The sequence below is a fragment of the Sorex fumeus genome, unplaced genomic scaffold, assembly GCF_029834395.1.
Source record: "Sorex fumeus unplaced genomic scaffold, SorFum_2.1 ptg000018l, whole genome shotgun sequence".
Classification (NCBI taxonomy): Eukaryota; Metazoa; Chordata; class Mammalia; order Eulipotyphla; family Soricidae; genus Sorex; species Sorex fumeus.
Genome location: NW_026606075.1, coordinates 35,197,430 through 35,220,699, shown reverse-complemented (window position 1 = coordinate 35,220,699; position 23,270 = coordinate 35,197,430). Strand labels below are relative to the sequence as shown.

The following is a 23,270-nucleotide window of genomic DNA, read 5'->3' as shown; positions in this document are numbered from 1 at the left end:
GTATACTGGTGGAGAGATGGGTGTTGAAACACTGTACAATTGAAACCTAATCATGAACAGCTTTCTTGCTGTTTAACTCGCAGTGATTCATTAAAAATAAAAAAAAAAACAGTTTACGAAGTTAGAGTTATGTCTTTTGGTGGCATGCTTTGTGAGCTGGGAGAACTGCAACATAGGTTTCAGTATCATCAGCATAGTGGTGACTGAATTCAAAGAGAGGTTAAGGTCTCCTAAGAAGAGTATGTAAAAAAAATTAAAGTTTAAGGGGCTGGAGTGATAGCACAGTAGGTAGGGCATTTACCTTGCATGTGGCCCAACCCAGGTTCGATTTCCATCATCCCATATGGTCCTCTGAGCATAGCCAGGAGTAATTCTTGAGTGCATGAACCAGGAGTAACCCCTGTGCATTGCTGGGTGTGACCCACAAAGCAAAACGAAACAAAACAAAATATTTAAAGTTTGAGGGAAAAGAAAAATTTACAAAGAAGGCTGAAAAGAGAACTGGAACTACCTAATGAGCTATCTCCAAGAAAGTTTCAGGGAAGGAAGTGCTAATAGTGAAAGGCTGTTAATCTCCAGGAGAACTAAAATAAATCCATAGAATTTAGCAACAAGGCAGTTACTGATGAGGTTGACAAGAGCAATTTATTTGGAATTTGGGGATAGAAGTCTGGCTAAGGATAGGTGAAGAGTGGAAGATAAAAAGCTGGGTCATTAAGGGTAAATTTATTAAGATTTGTAAAAAGAGTTGTCTATAAGGGCGATGGACAGGCAGTATTGGAAGCAGATAATGAGTGTCAAGAGTTATTCCAATGACAAGGAAGGGAGGGAAGCCTGAAGGAAAGCAGAAGCATGGAGCAGTCAGATCGTATTTAGCAGAGATTTTTGCAGTGTTTATGCTAATCTTGAAGGAGAGATTGGCATATCTAGGAGAAGACTTCTCTGGAAGAAAGAAATGGTCTGTGGGAAGGTAGGGAGGAAAGAGAATAAAAGGTAGAAAATGCAAGTTGTCTGATCACACCCAGACCTACAGATTCAGAAACTCTAGAAGAGGGGATAGCTATGTCTCGCTGAGTTTTTATATGCTGATCAAGACACCTTATATTTGAGAACCACTGGGTTAGTTGAAGGCCTTTCCCTCTCCCTCTCCCCCCGCAGTAATTTGTAAGTGCAGTTCCAGTGTATATAAATTCTTCCCTTTGCTTTATCTGCTTAAATCGCTCATACTGGGGCTGGAGCGATAGCACAGCGGGTAAGGTGTTTGCCTTGCACGCAGCCAACATGGCCGACACAGGTTCGATTCCCAGCATCCCATATGGTCCCCCAAGCACTGCCAGGAGCAATTCCTGAGTGCATGAGCCAGGAGTAACCCCTGAGCATCGCCGGGTGTGACCCAAAAAGCAAAAAAAGAAAAGCTTATACTCCCTTACCTGAATTTAGAAAACTCCCCATTTTCATGTCCATCCTTAATATCTATGTAAGAAAATGTTTCTTAGTCAAAGAAATTTGAGCAGGGGCTAGAGAGACAGTACAGCAGGCAGGGTGTTTACTTAGATATGGTTCATCTGGGTTCTGTTCTCACCCCCACACATGGCCCTCTGAGCCAGTACAATCTCTGAGCACAGGGTCAGGTGTGGACCTGATCACTGCCGGCTGTGACTCCTGAATCACAAAAACAAGCGAGAAATCTGAGCAATCCGAATGGTGCCACTTTGCCTCCTGAGGTTATAGAGTGTCAGGTTTCAGTGGCATCCAAGAAGTAAACACCGAATGACTGAACTTTGAACTTTATTGGCTGAGTTTCCTGCTCTCCTTTGCTTTGACCTCCTCCTGTACTCCTATCTTTGCGGCTCGCTTCATTTTACATTATTTTCACATTTTTAAATTTCACATTTCACATTCATCTCACATTCACCCATTCCCTTTCTCACTTCATTTTCACATTTTTAATTGTCCTGGCATAAAGATTTCTCAGACTAAGCTTTTTGGAGCAAAGTTATGAACATCATGATAAGCCACATCTGGGTTTGAGGAGATAGCTCAAAGTCCTGGAGCCCCAGAACTGCATAATCTTCAGTGTTTAGGAGCACTGCTAAAGATTGACTCCGAAGGACTAGCCTGGGAGTAGTTTATGAGCACTTCTCGTTGTGGTCTAAAAAATAATGGTGAAGAAGATGATGATATTTATAAACCCTATCCAAACACAGTCATGGTCACGGTCCTCCCGTTGTTCATCGATTTGCTCGAGCGGGCCCAGTAACGTCTTCATCATGAGACTTGTTGTTACTGCGTTTGGCATATCGAATACATCACGGGGAGCTTGCCAGGCTCTGCCCTGAGGGCGAGATACTCTCTGTAGCTTGCCAGGCTCTCCAAGAGGGATGGAGGAATCGAACTCGGGTCGGCCATGTTGGCTGTGTGCAAGGCAAACGCCCTACCCACTGTGCTATCGCTCCAGCCCATCCAAACAAACATTTTCAATAAAAATTGCTACCCCAAAAAAAGAAATCCAGTGGATTAACCAAGAAAGTTTCAAATAAGTGGGGAATTACATTGGCTTAGCATTCTTTAAGCAGTCTGTTAAATATTAATTAAAATTAAAGGCCCTCCCGTTGATCGTCGATTTGCTCGAGCGGGCCCAGTAACGTCTCCATTGGAGACTTTGTTGTTACTGTGTCTGGCATATCCAATACTCTCGGTAGCTTGCCGGGCTCTCCGAGAGGGGCGGAGGAATCGAACTCGGGTCGGCCATGTTGGCCGCTTGTAAGGCGAACACCCTACCCGCTGTATTTCAGAGATATATTCCAATCAATGTGCAAAGACTAAATTTTCTCAGAGTTGAACTCACTTCAAATCATTGCAGCCTTATGTCCTGCTTTGTGAACTTCAACATTTTAATACAGGCATCACCTTTCTTTGCTGTCAAAAGCAGCTATGAAATTCTGCCAAAATTTTGAAACTTTTGTGTCACCTTGGCAACGGGTGATAGTTGGACACATTCTGAGCTTGGTGCTTGTGTCAAAAATGCTCAACTAAGATGCCTCTAACGAGTAGCACACTTACCTTGGCTTTAATGAGATTCATCTGAACACTGATAAATCTTAATTAATCCTTGTGTGTACGGATTTGGATACAAAATTCGCGAGTGAAGATGTGTGTGAAAGAAGACATAAGAAAGAGTAAGGAGAATTTCAATAACTTAAAATCATTTATTCATACATTAAATATATAGGTAAAAAAATTAGTCTTTAAAAATCTTATAATATCTATGTATATGCCAATGTGATTTTTAATTCATTTAAATGAGAATGAGAGAACACAACCAGAGTATATATTATATATCAATTTCTTTTCCAAATACATTTCCTCATTTAGTAGGAATAATACACATCAGAATTCCATATAATGATTAATGATTAAGTTGGCATGCTCAAATGTATACAGATATATATATATATATATATATACACACACACACACACACACATATATACACAGAAACTTGTCCTCTCCAAGTAACTTGAATTTATTGATTAGTTGGCAGTTTAAAAAATAACAGTCCATGGGGCTGGAGCAATAGCACTAGTGGGTAGGGTGTTTGCCTTGCATGTGGCCAACCTGGGTTCGATTCCCAGCATCCCATAAGGTTCCCCAAGCACTACCAGGAGTGATTCCTGAGTGCAGAGCCAGGAGTAACCCCTGAGCATCGGCTGGGTGTGACCCAAAAAGCAAAAAAAAAGAAAAAGTAACAGTCCAAAAAATGATGCATAAATAATTTTTTATTTTCCTTTATATGTTATTATTTTATTTTATTTTTATGATGCATAAATAATTTTTCTTTATATGTTATAGATAAACATATACACACATATTAGTTTAGTCACTTTCCAAATAGCTTAAATATTTATGTAAAATATGCATAATTTAGAGAACAATTAAGGCATTTCAGGCCTTAAAAAATAGATAAATCAATATTTTCCCCCTATGAATAGTTTTGGTGATTCTATTCCAAGAAAGCACTGAAATCCAGATGAAATCCTTCCTTAAATTTCAGGAAGGGTGGTGGGTATTCCCATTGAAAGATGAAACTCTGCCTTTCAGAGTCAGTTCTATTTTTGTCTTATCCAAGTCTTAGCTTGAATTTATTGATTAGCTGGTAGTTAAAGAGCTAACAGTTCGAAAAATGTTGCATAAATGAGTTATCTTTTATTTTATGTTAAAAATAGATCATGATTCATCTCAGAGTTTCTCCTGAAAGTCAGGCTCATATAAAGTGTCTCTTACTGCTCTCAGTGTCTTAACTATTTGGGGCAAGTTAAAGTATAAAAGAGAATTGTCCTATTTTTACCTTTAAAATACAGACATTCAAAAATTGTAGTAAATTTTTCATTATGAAAAGGACAGAAATAGTTCTGTTTTTCTCCATGTTTGCAGAATGAGGTTTAAGAGGATGTCTGTGGAGACTGGAGTGGACTGTGGTTGATTAATTTGATATGCTCAGCTGGGCGCCTGCTTTCTTTCTTGGCTCTGCCTTGCTGCTCCAGTTCCATCTAAATGTATAACTTAGTGCACCATTTCAAAGAACACTGTCAACTTGGTGCGAGATGCTAATTTACAAATAAGTATGACGCATGTGAGCCTTTGGGGAAGGGGTGGAAGTACCCAGGCACTTGGACAACACAAGTTATGTAAGAAGACCAGAAAACTAGGACTCATTTATGTTCCTGACAATTTCCTGAGGTCTAGGCTAAAGAAATAACAGCCTTCCTTACAGATTACAGAGAAATCAGTTTTATTGAGGCGGGACACTTCCTTCACTATACTGCCCATTTCTGCATTTAACTCATGTTTCTAGACTCCTGGCCAGATTCTTGAGCACCATCTCCTTAACATTAGGATAGAACAAAGAGGGACTCCCTTAGCTCTGCTCCAGGAGAGGTATATTTCCAGTCCTGGCAGAGCTTAGGTGCCTAATAGCTGTCAAAGGCACCAGCCACATGACTGGCTCAGGCTCTAGTCTGACTGTGTCCTGGTGCTATCCAAGTTATCAGTTTCCAAGTTCTTTCTTTCATTTTTTAAAAAGATCGCTTTAATGTTTATTTACTGTTGTCATTTATAAAACTGTTGAAGACAGTTTTAGGCATCCAATGTTCTTTTTTTTTTATTTTTTTTTATTTATTTTTTTATATATATATTTCCCTTTATTTTATTTTATTTTTTTTTAAAGTTGTAGATTTACAATTTTTTGTGCTTTGGTTTCAATTATACAATGATCAGATACCCATCCCTCCACCAGTGCCCATTTTCCACCACCATGGATAAATTATATATTTTTTTCCCTTTATTTTATTTTATTTTTTTTAAAGTTGTAGATTTACAATTTTTGTGCTTTGGTTTCAATTATACAATGATCAGATACCCATCCCTCCACCAGTGCCCATTTTCCACCACCATCATCCAATGTTCTAACGCCATACCCATCACCAGTATCAGCATCCCTCCACCAATGACCCACAGCTCCCTCTCACCACCACCTTTAAAAAAATGTACTGGGATGGGGGAAGCTCCCAAGCAGTGCTCAGGAGTCCCTATGACCCCATATGTGGTTTCTGGCAGGCTTGCAGGTCAATGTGAGGACCTGAGGATATAGTGTTCCTCAAACCCAAACCTTGGGGACACAGGGACCTCCAGGGTGGCACCAGGGATATCCAGGGACCCATGTGGTGTCAGGGATCAAACTGGAGTTGGACACATACAAGGCATATGTCTTAACCCCTATATTATCTATCTAGTCCTATTCCAGGTTATTTCTTTGTGGTCCTAGGAGTCTGTTCTGTCCCAGAAGGCGATGTCCACCTACCTTCTCTTTTGGATTGAACTCTTTCTTTAAAACTTTTCTCACAAAACCAGATTGGTTTACTGATGCATTTAATTCCCTCCTCTATGATTATAAAATTTCAACCCAAAACATTGATTCAATGGCTGGCCATCTCCTCTGTGAATGCCCTTGTATATAAAAATCTAAAAAAAATTCTAGGGAAATACTGAATAGGGACAATGAAACTTTTTTGTTTTTGGCTTGTTGGGTCAAACACAGGAATGCTCAGGGGTTACTCCTGGCTCTACACTCAGGAATTACTCCTGGTGGTGCTCAGATGCTGGGGATCAAACCTGGGTTGGCCACTTGCAAGGCCAGCATGCTACCCACTGTACTGTCGCTCTGGCCCCAACATTGAAACTTTCTGAGACATGAAGTAGGTGAATGGAGGAAAGATTTAATGATGGTTCTGTATAGAGAGAAACTGTTAAAAAATATCAATATTGGGGCCAGGGGGAGAGCATAACAAGTAGGGTGCTTGCATGCCTTACACATGGCCAACCCAGGTTCAATTGCCTATATCCCTTATGATCCCCCAAGCCCTGCCAGTAATAAGTCCTTAGAAACACTGGGTAGGGTTAAAAACACCCAAATAAATAAATATATAAATAAATAATATTTACTGAGTGCTTCCCTTCACAGGCAGAATAAATGGATATCTTCACATCCATCCCATCACATTCACAGGCAGAATAAATGGATGTGAATTCTGTCTTCATAAACAGAATAAATGGATAGCTACTCAAAAAGTTGTGTTTAATTCTCAAGAGAAATAGAATAAAATTCTCTTTTAGAGGTGAGACTAAAGCTTCAAGCACTTAATTTACATGTTCAAAGTCACAGAACTAATAAATAACAAAGAAAATTTTAGGAAAGAAGTATGCTTTATCCTAAAGTGTGGGCTCTTGCTAACAAACTATACTTTGTTCAACCTCAGTGTAGTTTAAACTTAGCTCTGAACAATGGTTCTCGACTATAGGCTATATGCCCCTCCCTCCAGGAAGCACTGTTTTTTTCTTTTTGTTGAATGAAATTTTATTTAGAAAGATGTGAGAAAAGAGAAAGAGAGGAAATATGAGAACATGGGCTTCTCCAAAGGTGAAAAAGCAAGCAGAGACATAGCGACAAGCAAGCAAGATACATGTTCAGGGGAGAACACAGGCTTTGAAGAGCAGGTCTCCAGGGAGCAGTTAACTGTATCTGAGAACCTTTTTTTTTATTGTCACAGCTGGTGGGGAGTTCACATAGCATTTAGTGAGCCAAGTCACAGATGTTGGTAAACATCCACCAGGGCTCAGGAGAGCAGTGGATATGGCCCAATGGGCAAGTGCAGGCTTTGCATGCATAAGAACTGTGTTCGATCCATGGCAACACACACACGCACCATAAAACTAAGGAGGTAGTTCAATGGGCCGGGGTACATGTTTGGTAGATTTGATCTCTGACCCTGATTGGTTCTCTGTGCGTGGCTGAGAGTGTGACACCACCAAACACCAGCCGGGAGTGAAACCACCAAACATCTGCCAGGAATGACCCTCTTCTGTGTGTGTCCCCAAGCTAAATAACAAACCAAGAAGTTGTCAGCAGCAAAATGTTAAAAGTACACTGATTAAGAACATTAATTCAAAAGTTGGTGGGTGGTTGGAAACCTACCTCAAATGCTAGGGGAGAAGGCAGTTGGGATAGAGAAGGGACCACTATGACAATGACAGTTGGAAATGATCATTCTGGGTAAGAACTGTGTGCTGCCAGGAGGATTACTCCATAACTTAGAGGCCAGCCGGGTATCCTAGAGGAAAGGGCAGCTCAGATAGAGAAGGGAGCACCAAATAAAGGATGTTTGGAGGATCCTCCCAGGAGGGGAGATGCATGTCGAAAGTAGACTATGGACTGAACATGTTTGCCACTCAATGCCTCTTTTGCAGACCACAACACCCAAAAGGAGAGAGAGAACACAGGGGATTGCCCTGCCACAGAGGCAGGGGAGATGGGGGGATGGGGGTGGGGGGGATATTATCCATGGTGGTGGAAAATGGGCACTGGTGGAGGGATGGGTATCTGATCATTGTATAATTGAAACCAAAGCACAAAAATTGTAAATCTACAACTTAAAAAAAAATAAAATAAAATAAAGGAAAAAAAAAAGAACTGTGTGCTGAAAGTAGGTGAAGGAACAAACATGATAACTTCTCAGTACCTGTGTTGCAAACCACAATGCTCAAAAGGAGAGAGAGAGAGAGAGAGAGAGAGAGAGAGAGAGAGAGAGAAAGAAAGAAAGAAAGAAAGAAAGAGAAAAGGAAGGAAGGAAGGAAGGAAGGAAGGAAGGAAGGAAGGAAGGAAGGAAGGGAGAGGGAGGGAGGGAGGGAAGGAAGGAGGGAGGAAGGGAGGGGAAAGAGAGAAAGAAAGAAAGAAAGAAAGAAAGAAAGAAAGAAAGAAAGAAAGGAGGGAGGGAGGGAAGTAAGGAGGGAGGAAGTGAGGGAGGGGAAAGAGAGAAAGAGATAAAGAGAGAAGGAAAGAAAGAGAGAGAAAGAGAGAAAGAAAGAAAGAAAGAAAGAAAGAAAGAAAGAAAGAAAGAAAGAAAGAAAGAAAGAAAGAGGGAGGAAGAAAGAGAGAGAAAGAGAGAGAAAAAAGGAGAAAAGTGCCTGCCATGTAGGCAAGCTTGGTGGGGAGGGGGGTGGCAGGAGGGAAACTGGGGGAATTGGTGGTGGGAAATGTGCACTGGTGGAGGGACAGGTGTTGGAACATTGTATGAGTGAAACCCAACCATGAACAACTTTGTAACTGTGCAGCTCACAGTGATTCAATAAAAATAAATAAATATTTTTTAAAAAGATGGTGGTGGGTGGCTTGGAACTGAAGAGATAGTACAGCGAGCAAGGCACATGCCTTGCACGAGCCCAACCCAGATTACATCCCATATGGTTCCCCCTGAGCACTACCAGGAGTAATTCTTAAGTGCAGACTCAGGTGTGATCCCTAAGCATTGCCAGGTGTGATCCAAAAAAACTAAAAAAAAAAAAAAAGATGGTGGGGGGCTGGGGGCTGGGGTGGAGTTCAGTGGTAAAATATGAGCCTTGAAACCTGAGGCTCAATGGTCAAGTGCAGGCCTTACATGCATAAGAATTTGGGTTCCATCTCTGTACCGCAAAAGGAAAAAGAAACGAGACAAAGAAGGTGTTCTTTTTTTAAGTCAATTCATTACTTGCAAATTATTTTGTCAGCACCTCATATGTACATTCTGTCCCATCACAGATGACAGCAGTCTTCTCAATCTAACTCCCTACCCCCTGGTTAGAAGGCGGAAGAGAAGATTCTTTGGGCTGTGTTGTCTCATCTCAAGCTAGGGGATTCTTCCTGGAGAACCCCCATTGGGAAGACCTGAAGAAATCGCCAAACACGAGGACCACCAGATAGCTGAATAAGAGTTATTGGGTTTTAACTATGTTTTCTATGCTTCCTTATTACTTTTTTCTCCCTCCTCCTGCCATTATAAATGATTTTACATTTGAAAGCAGCTGCTGTCAAGAAGAAGAAAAAAGATTTGAAAAGCTGGCCGTTTTTAAAAGGATTTTTAAAGCTGACGTTGTGCATGTCTGCTCCAAACCATATAATGGCAGATGCAAGAATTATGATTTTTTAATTATTTAAAGGTTTTTTAAATGCATTATACAGAGAAAAACTTATCTCATGTATAGTAATATATCTATGGCTCTCACTGATCTTATGTTAACAATTGATCATCATAAAAGAAGTCTTTAAACATAGAAATCTATTTAAAACTGTTAAAAAATTCAATCTATCAATATCACTAGAAACAATGTGATAATCAAACATAGAACACATTTATTGCTTTCTCTGCATTCATTTATGTTTAGTCTTCCATTCTGTCTGAATCTAAGAGCTTCAATATAAAAATATTTTAATTCATAATGCAACAAAAACACCATCTATGAAAATCATTCAAATTTTGTAAATACACAATAATTCTAATGCCTTCATACAATGCATATGGGCAACTAATCTCCCTTGATTCAATGGTGTCTTTTCAGCTTCTTGGAGAATGAAGTAATCCAGTTAGGAAATGGTGTAGTAATATAGACAATTACCCTCAATTGTAAAATTAAATATTATCACATTTTGTTCTAATTGAAATCTGAAGCATGATGTCTGCACATCAGCGTAGTGTTAAATCTTATAGGGCATGCTAAAATTAGCTCAGATCGTAAAAATATTTAACATTTTACATTGTTAATAAAATCTTTTTAGTTAAGCTAAGCTTGTCTCATTTTAGATGACTATGCAGATATGACTTTTCCAATGTGTACTTGGTGTCTTGTCTTATGCTTAGAAACTTGAAAGCAGGACACGTTAAGCAATACTATAATTTAGAAAGGAGGAAACTGCGTGCTTTGTTTTTTCTGCTCACAATTTTATTGTGATCTTCCTCCACTAAACTTATAACATGGTACAAATTTTGTTTTTTCTCCCCTTTCCTTCCTTCGGCTTGTTTCCCAGACAGAATTTCCCACAGGTTTGAGAGATTGGGTCTTTGCGCTTCCTTTCTTGATTTTCCAGTCTGAAACTAAAATTCTAAAGTCAGGCAAGAGGCACCAGTGCCTAGTTCCATCAAAGGATGAGGTAGATGCCTATAAGTGGTTCGTAAAGAGGTATCTTTCATCCCAACTCAAAACTCTCTTAGCACTTACACGCACAGACATTTCTATGTTCACTGATGTTTTAACTAAAAAATTACATATATTCAAGCTCTTAGCTTTAGTAAAGGTAAAAAGAAGTACAGATGAACAACCTGAAACATTATGTTTTAGTTGTATTATATAGAAAGTGCTGATATAGACTGCTTTGACTTACAAAATGGCAATTTCATATAGTTCAAATAGCTGGAAACTGTCTTTGTTTTTATTTCTCTAGATCTTTAAATTAAAAGTGAAAAAATAAAAATTTCAGAAGATATTTTAAAAGGCTATTCAGTTCTGTATTTAGATTATGTTAGCTGGTTATTGACCGTATCAGAGTTCCATTAATTAGTAACTAATACATGGTAATGAATATACCTGACTTTAGAAAGACATATCCTTAAAGTTGTATGAGAAAAATTGCAATATTCTAAATCAAATACTTGTAAAAAAGTTATGGGAATACACTATTTTAAAATTCCAAGGGGAAATATTTCCTTGCAAAGTAAGTAACCACTCCAAATTGACCTAAGCTTCAAATCCCAACTTTTGGAAATCAGATTTAACTTATTTAAACCTGAAGTTTTATATCCTCTGAAGTTTGGTTCATTTTTTCTTCCCTTAAAGTTAATTCACTTATGGTCTATTATTTTCAAAACTATGAAGTAACCCAATATAGCATGCTCTCAGCTCCTGTATCTGCCATTTTTTACCTTTCTATTATATTGAACTCTGATCTTCAGTCTATTTTCTATGAATCCATGCAAAGTTGTTAACTGCTCAGTCCAGCCTTGGTGTTTAGCACGTTCTTCCAAATGCCTGACATAAATAACTTCTGCTTGGTTAATCTGTGCTCACTCTCGCCTTAGTCTCAGTATGACAGTAACACTTACCTTCCGTGCACTTGTCCTTCGTACAACTGATGACTGTTAATAAATTCAGGTCTCACCTCCATGTATGGGAGGGTTGTAGTTAGCTATTATGGAGATGGGGATTTGTCTAATTCCCGAGCTAAGCTTTCCATATCTACAGCAAATATATTCAATCACATTAACTTTTTTCATCATGCCTGTTTCCCAGGCTTTAATTGGTTTTGTAGTTCCCATGGACACACTCCAAGATTTTTAGATGTTCTTTCACTAGCAGGTCCTAAAATGAAATATAGTGCTCAAAGTCTTGGTAACCGAAACAGACTTGTAATTGATAAAGGTAGTTTATCACCTCATCTCCCCCATTAGGAAGGTCAAAATGCATCTCTTTCAGAGCTAACTTCCCCATGCGTCTGACCCACCAAAGGACTTTCTCAGGTGTCACTCATGAGATAGAGTTCTACTGTCTCAGCTGGTCATTCGATTTCAGATTAGCAGTAATATTGAGCTGATCTCTAGGAATAGGAAGAGAATATTGAATCTGTTTTGTTGCATGTATCATTTGTCTGAAACAGAAAATAGTGTAAACCTTTTCTGGTGCACACTCACCTTTTACCACCATATTTTTAATATCCTAGTATTGTTTTTCTTTTTTTCAGATGACAGAGGCAATACATATTATTTGTGGGAAATATGAAAAAAATTATAAGGAAAATATAGATCACGTGAACCCCACACAATCACATTTGAAACTTTCATTTTGAGTAAGGTTTGTGAAAGCTAAGATCAGATTTTTTAAAATCTGTCCACTAAAGTTTTATATGCATTTAAGAACCAATGTTCAAGAAACTTTTGGTTGAGTTATTCCTCAAAAATACAAAAAGGAAGAAACAATCCTGATACTTTCTAACAAGTTAAAGCTCTTCGGAAAATTCTAAATTCCTTGCAAATTATGTTTTTTCCTAGCTGCCCCTGTATTTTCACTCATTATTTGACAATACTGCCACCTACTGAAAGTTGACCCTTAGAATGTCAGGAGAAAATCAACAATGTAAAAAAAGTTTCATTAATTTTAGACAGCAGAGATTAATAGTGGCCCTATGTGAATTTTCAGATTCTTAAGATCTCAAAGTTAAAAGAGTTAGGATAATATATACCAGACTTCCCATCCCATGTGCCATACCTAAGTAACATCTGTGCTTTCTGTGTGTTCTAGATCATTACAAAATGCAAAATGTTCAACTTTCAGATAATTAAGTAGATGGAGAAGAGCCAGCATAAATCAGAACTAAATATACATATACATAATAAATAAACTAAAAAACATAGAATAATTGAGAACATTAGAAAAAAACATTTCAAATCTGTAACAAAAGATTGAATTATTAAGATATATTCCATGACTGTTTCGTCAGTTTGTTGGGGAAATGTCAAACCAGTAACTCTCATTAAAATAAGTTCTAGGAACAGTGAAGATATAAATTTTTTTGTGTGGATAAAACACCAAAGGAAGAAACCACAAGGAAAATACATACTTGACCAACTATAAATGCAATGCTTCTTTATAGTAAAAAAAGACAAGTCAAAGAGAACAAAATTTGAAATATATGCAACAAAAAGTCTAGAGCTCTAATATCAGGAGCGTAGACTTCACTACCCTTGGTAGTCTTCCATGATCTGTAATCTCCTTCCCAGCCATGTTTTTCCCAATTTGTTTTTTCACCTTCCTATTGTACTATTTTCATGATTGCCTTTTAATTGTCTGTTTTCCCCACTAAGCTGAAAGTTCAACAAGGTAACAACAGTGTAACCCCAACACCTAGCAGAATGCTAGACATAAAGCAGATACTGAAAATATATTTATTGATTTAAATGAATAAAAAGTGCATGAATAAATGAAATCTTATGACTTAAAAAGAATCAAACTTTCCAGTAGAAAATTGAGCCAAGGGCACACACTGACAATGCACCATAAGTTGGTATAATTTACTACAAAAATATGGAAATATTGAGTGTATTAGTAATCAAAAATTAAAATTATTATACTCATTTTTCATATTCAACAGATAAATCATATAAACAAAATTTTCTTTAAATTTTAAGTTTATATGTGTGATAATACAGAATAAATTTTCTCTTATAGAATCAATAATATAAATTGGTTTGATTTCTGGAAAATAATTTGACAATATATTTTCATGCATGCTAAATAACCTCACTTTAGAAAAATTCTCCCTTAAAAGTTCAAAAATAAAATGAGCTTAGATGCACTTATTCATTATTCAAAAAATATTAAGAAAGATGTTTGTAGTTGCATTATTTGGAGTAGTAGAAAAGTGTAAAGTCTGAATTATAGGATTGATTAAATGTGATATACTTCTTCAATGGAATATTGCACACCAATTAAGAATATGTGTATTTTTGAAAGATATGTATATTTACTGAAAAATCAAGTTATATTGTTACATAAGAAGGGAGTTATAGAAGAATATCTAAAGCAAGATCCTATTTCAAAAATATGCATATACATGTGTGCATTAAAGAATATGAAAGGATATTTGCCAAAATGTTAACAGTATCTAACACTGGAGGTGAGATTTGGAACAATTATAATTTTTTTTTACATAACTATAATTTTCTGTTTTTCCACAATGAGCATGTAGTACCTATATATTTTTTTCAGGGAATAAATAACAACATTCACAATATATATTAAATGAAAAAGCATTATTAAACCATATGTATAGTATGAGACAATATTTGTAAAAACAGAAAATTATATATAAATATACCTATGTATATATATATATATATATGCATAACAGCACTAGAAGGACATACACTAAAATGTTAATAGTAGTTATCTATGGGTAGTGGGATTATGGGTGATTATTTTTTCCTTTTGCTTTTCTGTGTTTTCTAATTTTTCTACAATAAATATGTATTACTTGTGTAATAAAAGCTAATAATAAAAGTTTTAAAAAAGAATGAAAAAGTGAAACAGTATAACTCACCTCTTGTCCTCATTCTTCTTACTATTCCATGCCCTTAACTGATGCAAGCTGTCAAAATATCACCGATTGGGCTTTGGAGAGGAAACAGTGGGCACTTTGACTTATGAAGACTGAGGAGAGAAAGAGACACATGGAAAGAGAAAGACAATGGGATGTGGAGAGGAAATGGAGGAGGAGAGGAAAGGTGGAAGAAGGCAAGAAGGAGGGAGAATGAAAGAACATGAGACAGAAAGATTGAGTAAACTCAGTGGCAGAGGATTCGAGCAGACCTTGAAAGCATTTATTAATGTCAAACACATCTTATTAAATGACTTGAGCTTTCCTTATAAATTTTATATAAATATTCCATGGATGCTTTTCGAACCATCGATATATTACCTTTCGAACCTTGCCTTAAATTCTTGGAAAATGATCTCCTTGACTTCTGACAGTCAGATATGCAGTTTTGACCTAAAGGAAATAGCACAGAAGGTAGGACACTTGCCTTGAGTGGAGCCAACTGAGATTTGGTCCCCAGCATCACATAGCCGGGCAGGGGTAAGCCTTGAGCACCACTGAGTTTTCTGCCCTCAAACATGCAAACACCAAGAAAGAGAAAAGCAGATTTCTTGCAAAACTAAGTCTTTTTTAAAAATTTGTATATTTTACATATGCTGGAGCGATAGCACAGTGGGTATGGTGTTTGCCTTGCACATGGCCAACCTGGGTTTGATTCTTCCATCCCTGTCGGAGAACCCTGCAAGCTACCGAGAGTATCCCATCCACACTGCAGAGCCTGGCAAGCTGCCTGAAGCGTATTCAATATGCCAAAAACATTAAAACGCAAACAGTAACAACAAGTCTCACAATGGAGACGTTGTTGATGCCTGCTGGAGCAAATCGATGCGATGAGTAACGGGAGGATAGTGCTGCAGTGCAGTTTCCTTATAAGTATGTTAACAAAAAGTACATTATTAAATCATTTTATTTCTAGTAAAAATGTAAATGTGTGTATCTGAGTATATTTATATACATATATAATCTTATATTTAAATTGACTAGACTGTATACCTAGTCAATTTAAATCTTGATTATATATGTATGTCTACATACATATATACATATATATACATATACATGTATATGTATATTTGGCTTGCACGCAGCCAGCCAGGCTGAGCCGTGTTCGATTCCTCCGCCCCTCTCAGAGAGCCCGGCAAGCTACCAGGAGTATCTCACCCGCGTGCAAAGCCTGGCAAGCTACCCGTGACGTATTCAATATGCCAAACACAGTAACAACAAGTCTCAAAATGGAGACGTTAATGGGCCTGCTCGAGTAAATCTATGAACAATGGGAGGACAGTGACAGCGATATATACATACATATATAATCTAAGATTTAAATTGACTAGGCTGTATACCAAGAATTTTTTCAAAGAAAGAACTATTGAGGTCCAGATAGTTGTCTAAGGCCATGCGATACAGTGTGGAATTACACAATCCTTTGAATCTCAGATGCACTATAAAAAATGCACAACTGTGACTAGCAGCTTTTTTCTTTATAACAGAGACCTCAAACTTCATCCACACATTGTTCACCTAAAGTATTTTCCATTTCCCTTGCAGACACTAATGCAAACTCGTATCCAGAAGAGTTTAACTCCTGACAGCTTGGATATAGTCATAACCGACTTGTCACCTTGGTATTACATCAAGGGTACTATTTTCATCTCTGTTATCCATACCCAGGACATTAAGCAGTGACAATAAATAAACTACTTTGTAAAGAAACAAAACCTATACTGTTCCCTATATTTCTGCTGTAAAAAATTACCACAAGCTTATTTTTTTAAAATTTTTATTAGTGAAACACCATGAAGTACAGTTGTAGACTTACAAATTTTTGTGCTTGGGTTTCAGTTATACAATGACCAAGTACCCATCCCTCCACCAGTGCCCATTCTCCACCACCACTGATCCTAGTGTCCCTCCTACCCCCCATATGCCTCATCCCACCCTGCCTCTGTGGCAGGGTATTCTCTTTTGTTCTCTTTCTCCTATTGGGTTTTGCAAAAGAGGTAATGGGTGGCAATCATGTTTGGTCTATAGTCTACTTTCAGCATGCTTCTCCCATCCTGGGAGGATTCTCCCAACACCCTTTATTTGGTGCTCCCTTCTCTATCTGAGCTCCCTTTTCCCCTAGAATGTGTGGCTGGCTTCCAGGTCATGGAGCAAAATTTCTGGTACTCATCTTGGCTATTCTTGGGTGTTAGTTTCCTATTTTATTACTTTATTTTCCCCAGATGAATGCAATCTTTCTACGTCTGTCCCTCTCTTTCTGACTTATTTCGCTTGGCATGATGCTTTCCATGTAGTACCACTTGTATGTAAATTTCATGACTTCACCTTTTCTAACAGCTACATAGTACTCCATTGTGTAGATGTACCAAAGTTTCTTTAACCAGTCATCTGTTCTCGGGCACTCAGGTTTTTTCCAGATTCTGGCTATTGTAAAGAGTGCTGCAATGAACAAACAAGTGCAGATGTCACTTCGACTATACTTTTTTGCCTCTCTGGGATATATTCCCAGGAGTGGTATTGCTGGGTCAAATGGGAGCTCAATTTCTAATTTTTTGAGAATCGTCCCTCCTGTTTCCAAAACAGCTGACCCATTCAGCATTCCCACCAGCGATAAAGGAGGGTCCCTTTCTGACCACACCAATGCCAACAATGGTTGCTTCTGTTCGTTTGGATGTGTGCCAGTCTCTGTGGTGTGCAATGATATCTCATTGTTGTGTTGATCTGTATCTCCCTGATGATTAATGATGTAGAGCATTTTCTCATGTGCCTTTTAGCCATTCAGATTTCTTCCTTGAGAAAGTTTCTGTTCATTTCGTTGCCCCATTTTTTGATGGGGTTGGATGTTTTCTTCTTGTGGAGTTCAACCAGTGCTTTGTATATCCTTGATATCAAACCCTTGTCGGATGTGTATTGGGCAAATATCCTTTCCCATTCTGTAGACTGTATTTGTATTTTGGTCACTGTTTCTTTTAAGGTGCAGAAGCTTCTTAGTTTAAGATAGTCCCATTTGTCTATCTCTGTTTTCACTTGCTTGGCCAGTGGCATGACATGTTTGAAGATACCATTAGCTTCAATGTCATGGAGGGTTTTGCCAACTTTGTCTTCAATGTACCTTATGGATTCCGGTCTGATGTTGAGGTCTTTAATCCATTTTGATCTTACTTTTGTTCATGGTGTTAGGCAGAGATCTGAGCCCAGTTTTTTGCATGTAGCTGTTCAGTTTTGCCAGCACAATTTGTTAAAGAGGCTTTCCTTGCTCGACATCACATTTCTTTATCCCTTATCAAAGATTAGATGATTATATGTTTGGGGGGCGATGTCAGTATATTCAACCCTATTCCATTGGTCCGCATCTCTGCCTTTGTTCCAGTACCATGCTGTTTTAATTATTACTGCTTTGTAGTAGAGTTTGAAGTTAGGGAGGTTGATTCTTCCCATTTTCTTTTTCCCATGAATTGCTTTAGCTTTTCGTGGTGGGTTGTTGTTCCGTATGAATTTCAGGAGTGTTTGCTCTATTTCTTTGAAGAATGTCATGGATGTCCATATAGGGATAGCATTGAATTTGTACAATGCTTTGGGAAGTATTGCCATTTTGACAATGTAAATTCTCCCGAACTATAAACAGGGAATATCTTTCCATTTTCTGTGTCCTCATTTATTTCCTGAAGTAGCGTTTGATACTTTTCTTTGTGCATATCCTTTACTTCCTTAGTTAAGCTAATTTCTTTTTTTGGGGGGAGGTGGGGGTTAAAAATGTTTTTTTAAATTTTTTATTAGTGAGACACCATGAGGTAAGTTGTAGACTTACAAATTTTGTGCTTGGATTTCAATTATACAATGATCAAATACCCATCCCTCCAACAGTGCCCATTTCCCACCACCACGGATCCCAGTATCCCTCCCACCCCCCACTCGCCCATTCCACCCTGCCTCTGTGGCACGGCATTCCCCTCTGTTCTCTGTCTCCTTTTGGGTGTTGTGGTTTGCAAAAGAGGCATTGAGTGGCAATCATGTTTGGTCTATAGTCGACTTTCAGCATGCTTCTCTCATCCTGGGAGGATCCTCCCAACACCCTTTATTTGGTGCTCCCTTCTCTATCTGAAGTTAAGCTAATTTCTAGGTACTTGATTTTCTGGGGCACAATTGTGAATGGGATTGTTTTTTTCCATGTCACTTTCTTCTCTCTTTCACTATTTGCATATAGGAAAGCCATGGACTTTTGGGTATTGATTTTATAGGCTGCGACTTTACTATACAAGTCTTTTGTTTCTAGGAGTTTCTTGGTAGAGGTTTTAGCGTTCTCTAAGTATAGTATCATATCATCTGTGAATACTGAGAGCTTGATTTCTTCCTTTCCTACCTGAATGCCCTTAATATCTTTTTCTTGCCTGATCGCTATTGCAAGTACTTCCAGTACTATATTGAACAGCAGTGGAGAGAGTGGGCATCCTTGTCTCGTCCCTGATCTTAGCGGAAAGGCTCTCAGTTTTTCCCCATTGAGGATAATGCTTGCTGTAGGCTTGTGGTAGATGGCTTTAACTTTATTGAGGAAAGTCTCCTCTATACCCATTTTGGCGAGGGTTTTCATCATAAATGAGTGCTAGATCTTGTCACATGCTTTATCTGCATCTATTGATATGATCATATGGTTTTTATCTTTTCTTTTGTTGATATGATAGATTATGTTGATTGATTTCCGAGTATTAAACCATTCTTGCATTGCCAGGATGAATCCCCCTTAATCATGGCATATGATATTTTTTGATGAGTTGTTGAATTCTATTTGCTAGTATTTTGTTGAGGATCTTTGCATCTGTGTTCATCAGGGATATCGGCCTGTAGTTTTCTTTTCTTGTGGTGTCTTTGTTTCCTTTTGGTATTAGAGAAATATGGGCTTCATAGAAACTGTTTGGAGAGTTTCTGTTTTTTCAATTTCCTGAAAAGCTTGAGAAGAACTGGCAATTGTTCCTCTTTAAATGTTTGAAAAAATTCGCTAGTGAATCCATCTGGACCTGGGCTTTTGTTTTTGGAAAGACTTTTGATTAGTTTCAATTTCCTTGATGTTAATATGTCTATTCATGTACTCTAGATCTTCTTGATTCAGCCTTGGGAGATTATAGGAATCCAGTAATTTATCCATTTCTTCTAGGTTTTCTTGTTTCATGGCATACAGACTTTCAAAATAGTCTCTGATGATCTTTTGAATTTCTTTGGTTTCTGTTGTGATATCCCCCTTCTCATTTCTGATTCGGTTTATTAGGGTTCTCTCTCTCTCTTTCTCTCTCTCTCTCTCTTTGTGAGTCTTGCTAGTGGTTTATCTATCTTTCTTGAAGAACCAGCTCTTGATTTCATTGATCTTTTGGATTGTTTTTTGGTTTCCATGTCGTTGATTTCTGAAAAGCTTAGTTTTAAAACAGCACAAATTCACCACGTATAGTTCTGGAAGTCAGAAATCAGTTTCACTGGTCTAATATAAAAAGTCTTTCTTTCTGGAGCTCAAGGGATGCATTTATTTCCTTTGCTTTTCCAGATTCTAAAGTTTCCTGTATTTCTTACGCGTGTCCCCTTTTTTCCATCTTTAAACCAATAATGTGGTATCACCAGATTGCCCCCTCCACCCGCATACTATGCATTCTCTCCCTTCTTCTATGAGTAGGACCCATGCTTCCATCATCACATATATACTTCCTTTGTTGACTCTTCAATGCTCCTTTTACTGAGATCCATGTAGTCACATCAAGGCTCAGACAAATAATTCATGATAATTTTCCCATCTAAAAATCCTTGGTGAATCATGCCTGAAAATTCCCATTTGCCAATCAAAGTAATATATAGTCACAGGTTCCAATAATTAGGCCATGAACATTTGGGTGGCCATTATGCTAACATAATGCTGCTGGCACCATTCACAGTCTCCACTTGGCAGGAGCTGGTTTTTAAATTGTATCTTATTCTCATCTACAGATAACACGGCCTTGCTCTGGAGTTCTAATGCCCCTTTTCTAGAATAATAATTCTCTTATCAGAGTTTCCCAAACTCTGGCTATTCTTTTCTACCAAGGTATCGTTTGATCATGGTCTCTGTCCTAAGTGACAGGACTAAAACTTAATTCTGCTGCAAGGTCTCTTTTTGGTCTGCAATGCACTTAAAACTAGTACTCTAAATATTACCCTGGGCTGGAGTGATAGCACAGCAGGTAAGATGTTTGCCTTGCACGCAGTTGACCTGGGTTTGATTCCCAGCATCCCATTTGGTCCCCCAAGCACCACCAAGAGTAATTCCTGAGTGCTGAGCCAGGAGTAACCCCTGTGCATCGCTGGGTGTGAACCAAAATGCAATAAATAAATAAATAAATAAATATTACCCAGTAGATTGTTCAAAACCTCATCTTCATGTTGCCCTACAACTTACAGAGGTCAACCAAGTCTTACATTTCTTTCTTAGTCATAAGGGATTCAAGGAAGTAGTATTGATTTTACTTAGAAAAGAATAGCCCAGCATCTGAACATAAAATCTTGGAGCATTTCCTTAATCTTTTTCAGATTTATTGCCCTTTCTCTGGAGTTCATGTTTCTTCATAATATCATTTCATAATTACCAAGTCCAAGAATGTTATCATTGATTTAATGTGCTCACTTTCTCTAAAATGTGAGCTAAAATCAGAAAGAAAGCTAAAATCAGCAGGTTCGGACTAGGATGTCCTGAGGCACAGTGAGGGAGAGAGAAGTCTCATTTCAAAAAGCCACCTGAGAAGATAGAGTTATGTTATACTTAGGAAACCACACACTTGTTGATTAAAATAAATTTTAAATTTTATACAATGAAAACACAAAGACATCTACATATAAAATCTACTAATGATATGAAAATGTGGCTCCAGAAGGTCAGATAGACCATTGATTATAGAGTAGGGCAAGATGGTGGAGAGGGGAACCTGTGAATCACACTGAGTCTAAATACAATAAAACATTGAATTTACCAAAGTTCTACATGAGTGGACTAATGAAGGAAAAGTATACAACAGTGATCAGAAGACAGCACTGGGAGAATTTTCACATAAGAAACTTCTGAGAAGTAGGTTGAGCACTATGCCCCAGGTTTGGAAGAAGGAGTGGAACAGATGGTGAGTGGTTGACAGGTGTTCAGGGAAAGAGCAGCAGGTTGAACATTCACCCATAGCCTCTCTACATACACAAGACCTGAACATAAGGCAGGACTGAGGTCTGGCAGGGTCCCGAACCAGCATTTGGAGGGGGAGCGTGTATATCTGCAACGCCAGGCGAGGAGTCAGTACGCCAGCGTTCCAGGCTGAGGTAGTAGGCAAACAAGACACTGTGGCACTGGCAACAAAGCATGTTCCTGAACAGTGCATCTGAATGAATGCAGCCATTCACTAAGACTCAGAGAGCAGATCTGGCTCAAGAAACAAGGAAGGCTGATTCTGGTGAGTGCAGTTGCTCAGATTCTAGGGCCAGTGTAGTAAAACTGGGTGATGGAGTGCCAGGAAATGTGAACATGATGAGGCAGCACACGTCTGAGAAGGCTGCATGACTTGGTGTAGCACTGGAAACCACCTTTAAATAGAAGAAGAAATACTCAAAAAGATAAAAGTGTAGATATTTGGGTACGCCCATAAAACATGAAGAAATGGACAATATCAGGGAAAGATCTCCTTAGAATATAACTAGTACCAATCATAAACATTTCCCCCATATTCCTAATCCTAACCAAAGCCCCGATTCTAAACCTAGCCAAAGTTCCCAGGACATCTGATATATAGTGAGGACCAAGAGTAGCAAATCTCCAAAGTTTAATGATCTCTATACATTTAGTGTCCACTTTTCTGAAATTACAACAAAATAGTTAACACCCCAAATCTCCAGGAACTTAATGGCAAATCTTGCCCAAGGCTATTTCATATTTCAAACAACTGGACCCTAGAAGAGGCAGAATTCTGCCAAGTAGCCTCAACATAACACTTGCAAAATGATTCACTCCCGATTTTATGTTGGAAAAGCACATTGCTTTCCACCTAAATCATCCACATCCCTAACCCTAACTCAAACCTCTAACACTAGCTCTTAGTAGGTCTGATAATCTAATGAGGGTCAAAAGTAGCAAATCTCCAAAGTTTTCTGATCTCTGTACACTTAGAGTTTAATGGTATCTATAGAGTAATTATTGTTACTCAAGAACATGCATACTTTAAATGGGTACATTGTATGCTATCTAAATTAAAGGTCAACAAAGGTATTGCATTTTATAAATATACTGGTTGTTGTAGCCATCGAAACAATGCAAGAAAGTAAATTAAAGGCAAATATAGGGGAAAGAAAATAAGCTTCTACATTTGCAAATGAATGGTTGTTGGTGCAGAATGAAATGAAAATACGCAAAAAGGAACTAAACCTATTAAGTGATCTTATAAGGATAAGAGGATTAAAAGTCAACATCTTTTTAAAAATAAGTACATTTGTGTATATTTGCAACAAACAATTAAAATTTAGATTTTCATGTGAAAAGCACTATAAAAGTATGAAATACATATTTAATATAAGATATGGATAAGTTACATATTGAAAAATATAAATTTTATATCTAAAGAAAGGTAACATAAATAAAAGAGTCAACTTACCACATTTATAGACAAATCAGCTTTTTCCAAACTTATTCTTGGTTAAGTGCAGTTTCAATCCAAATCCCATTAGAGTTTTGTGTTTAGCATTTTCTTATCAAGTTAAACCATATTTTTAC

At 37.9% G+C, this 23,270-nt stretch overlaps 2 protein-coding genes across 2 annotated transcripts in view; both read left to right on the top strand.

Annotated features, from left to right (window-relative positions):
• The window catches only part of RGS7BP (regulator of G protein signaling 7 binding protein), a 128,422-nt gene extending 113,980 nt beyond the window's left edge, over window positions 1-14,442 (top strand). Inside the window, exon 6 of the mRNA XM_056112672.1 lies at window positions 9,131-14,442. Coding sequence (XP_055968647.1) covers window positions 9,131-9,222 — 92 coding nt within the window. The 3' untranslated portion in view covers window positions 9,223-14,442. The remainder of the gene's footprint in view (window positions 1-9,130) is intronic.
• Window positions 1-23,270, top strand: part of RNF180 (ring finger protein 180) — a 447,820-nt gene that overhangs the window by 332,837 nt on the left and 91,713 nt on the right. The window lies entirely within an intron of this gene.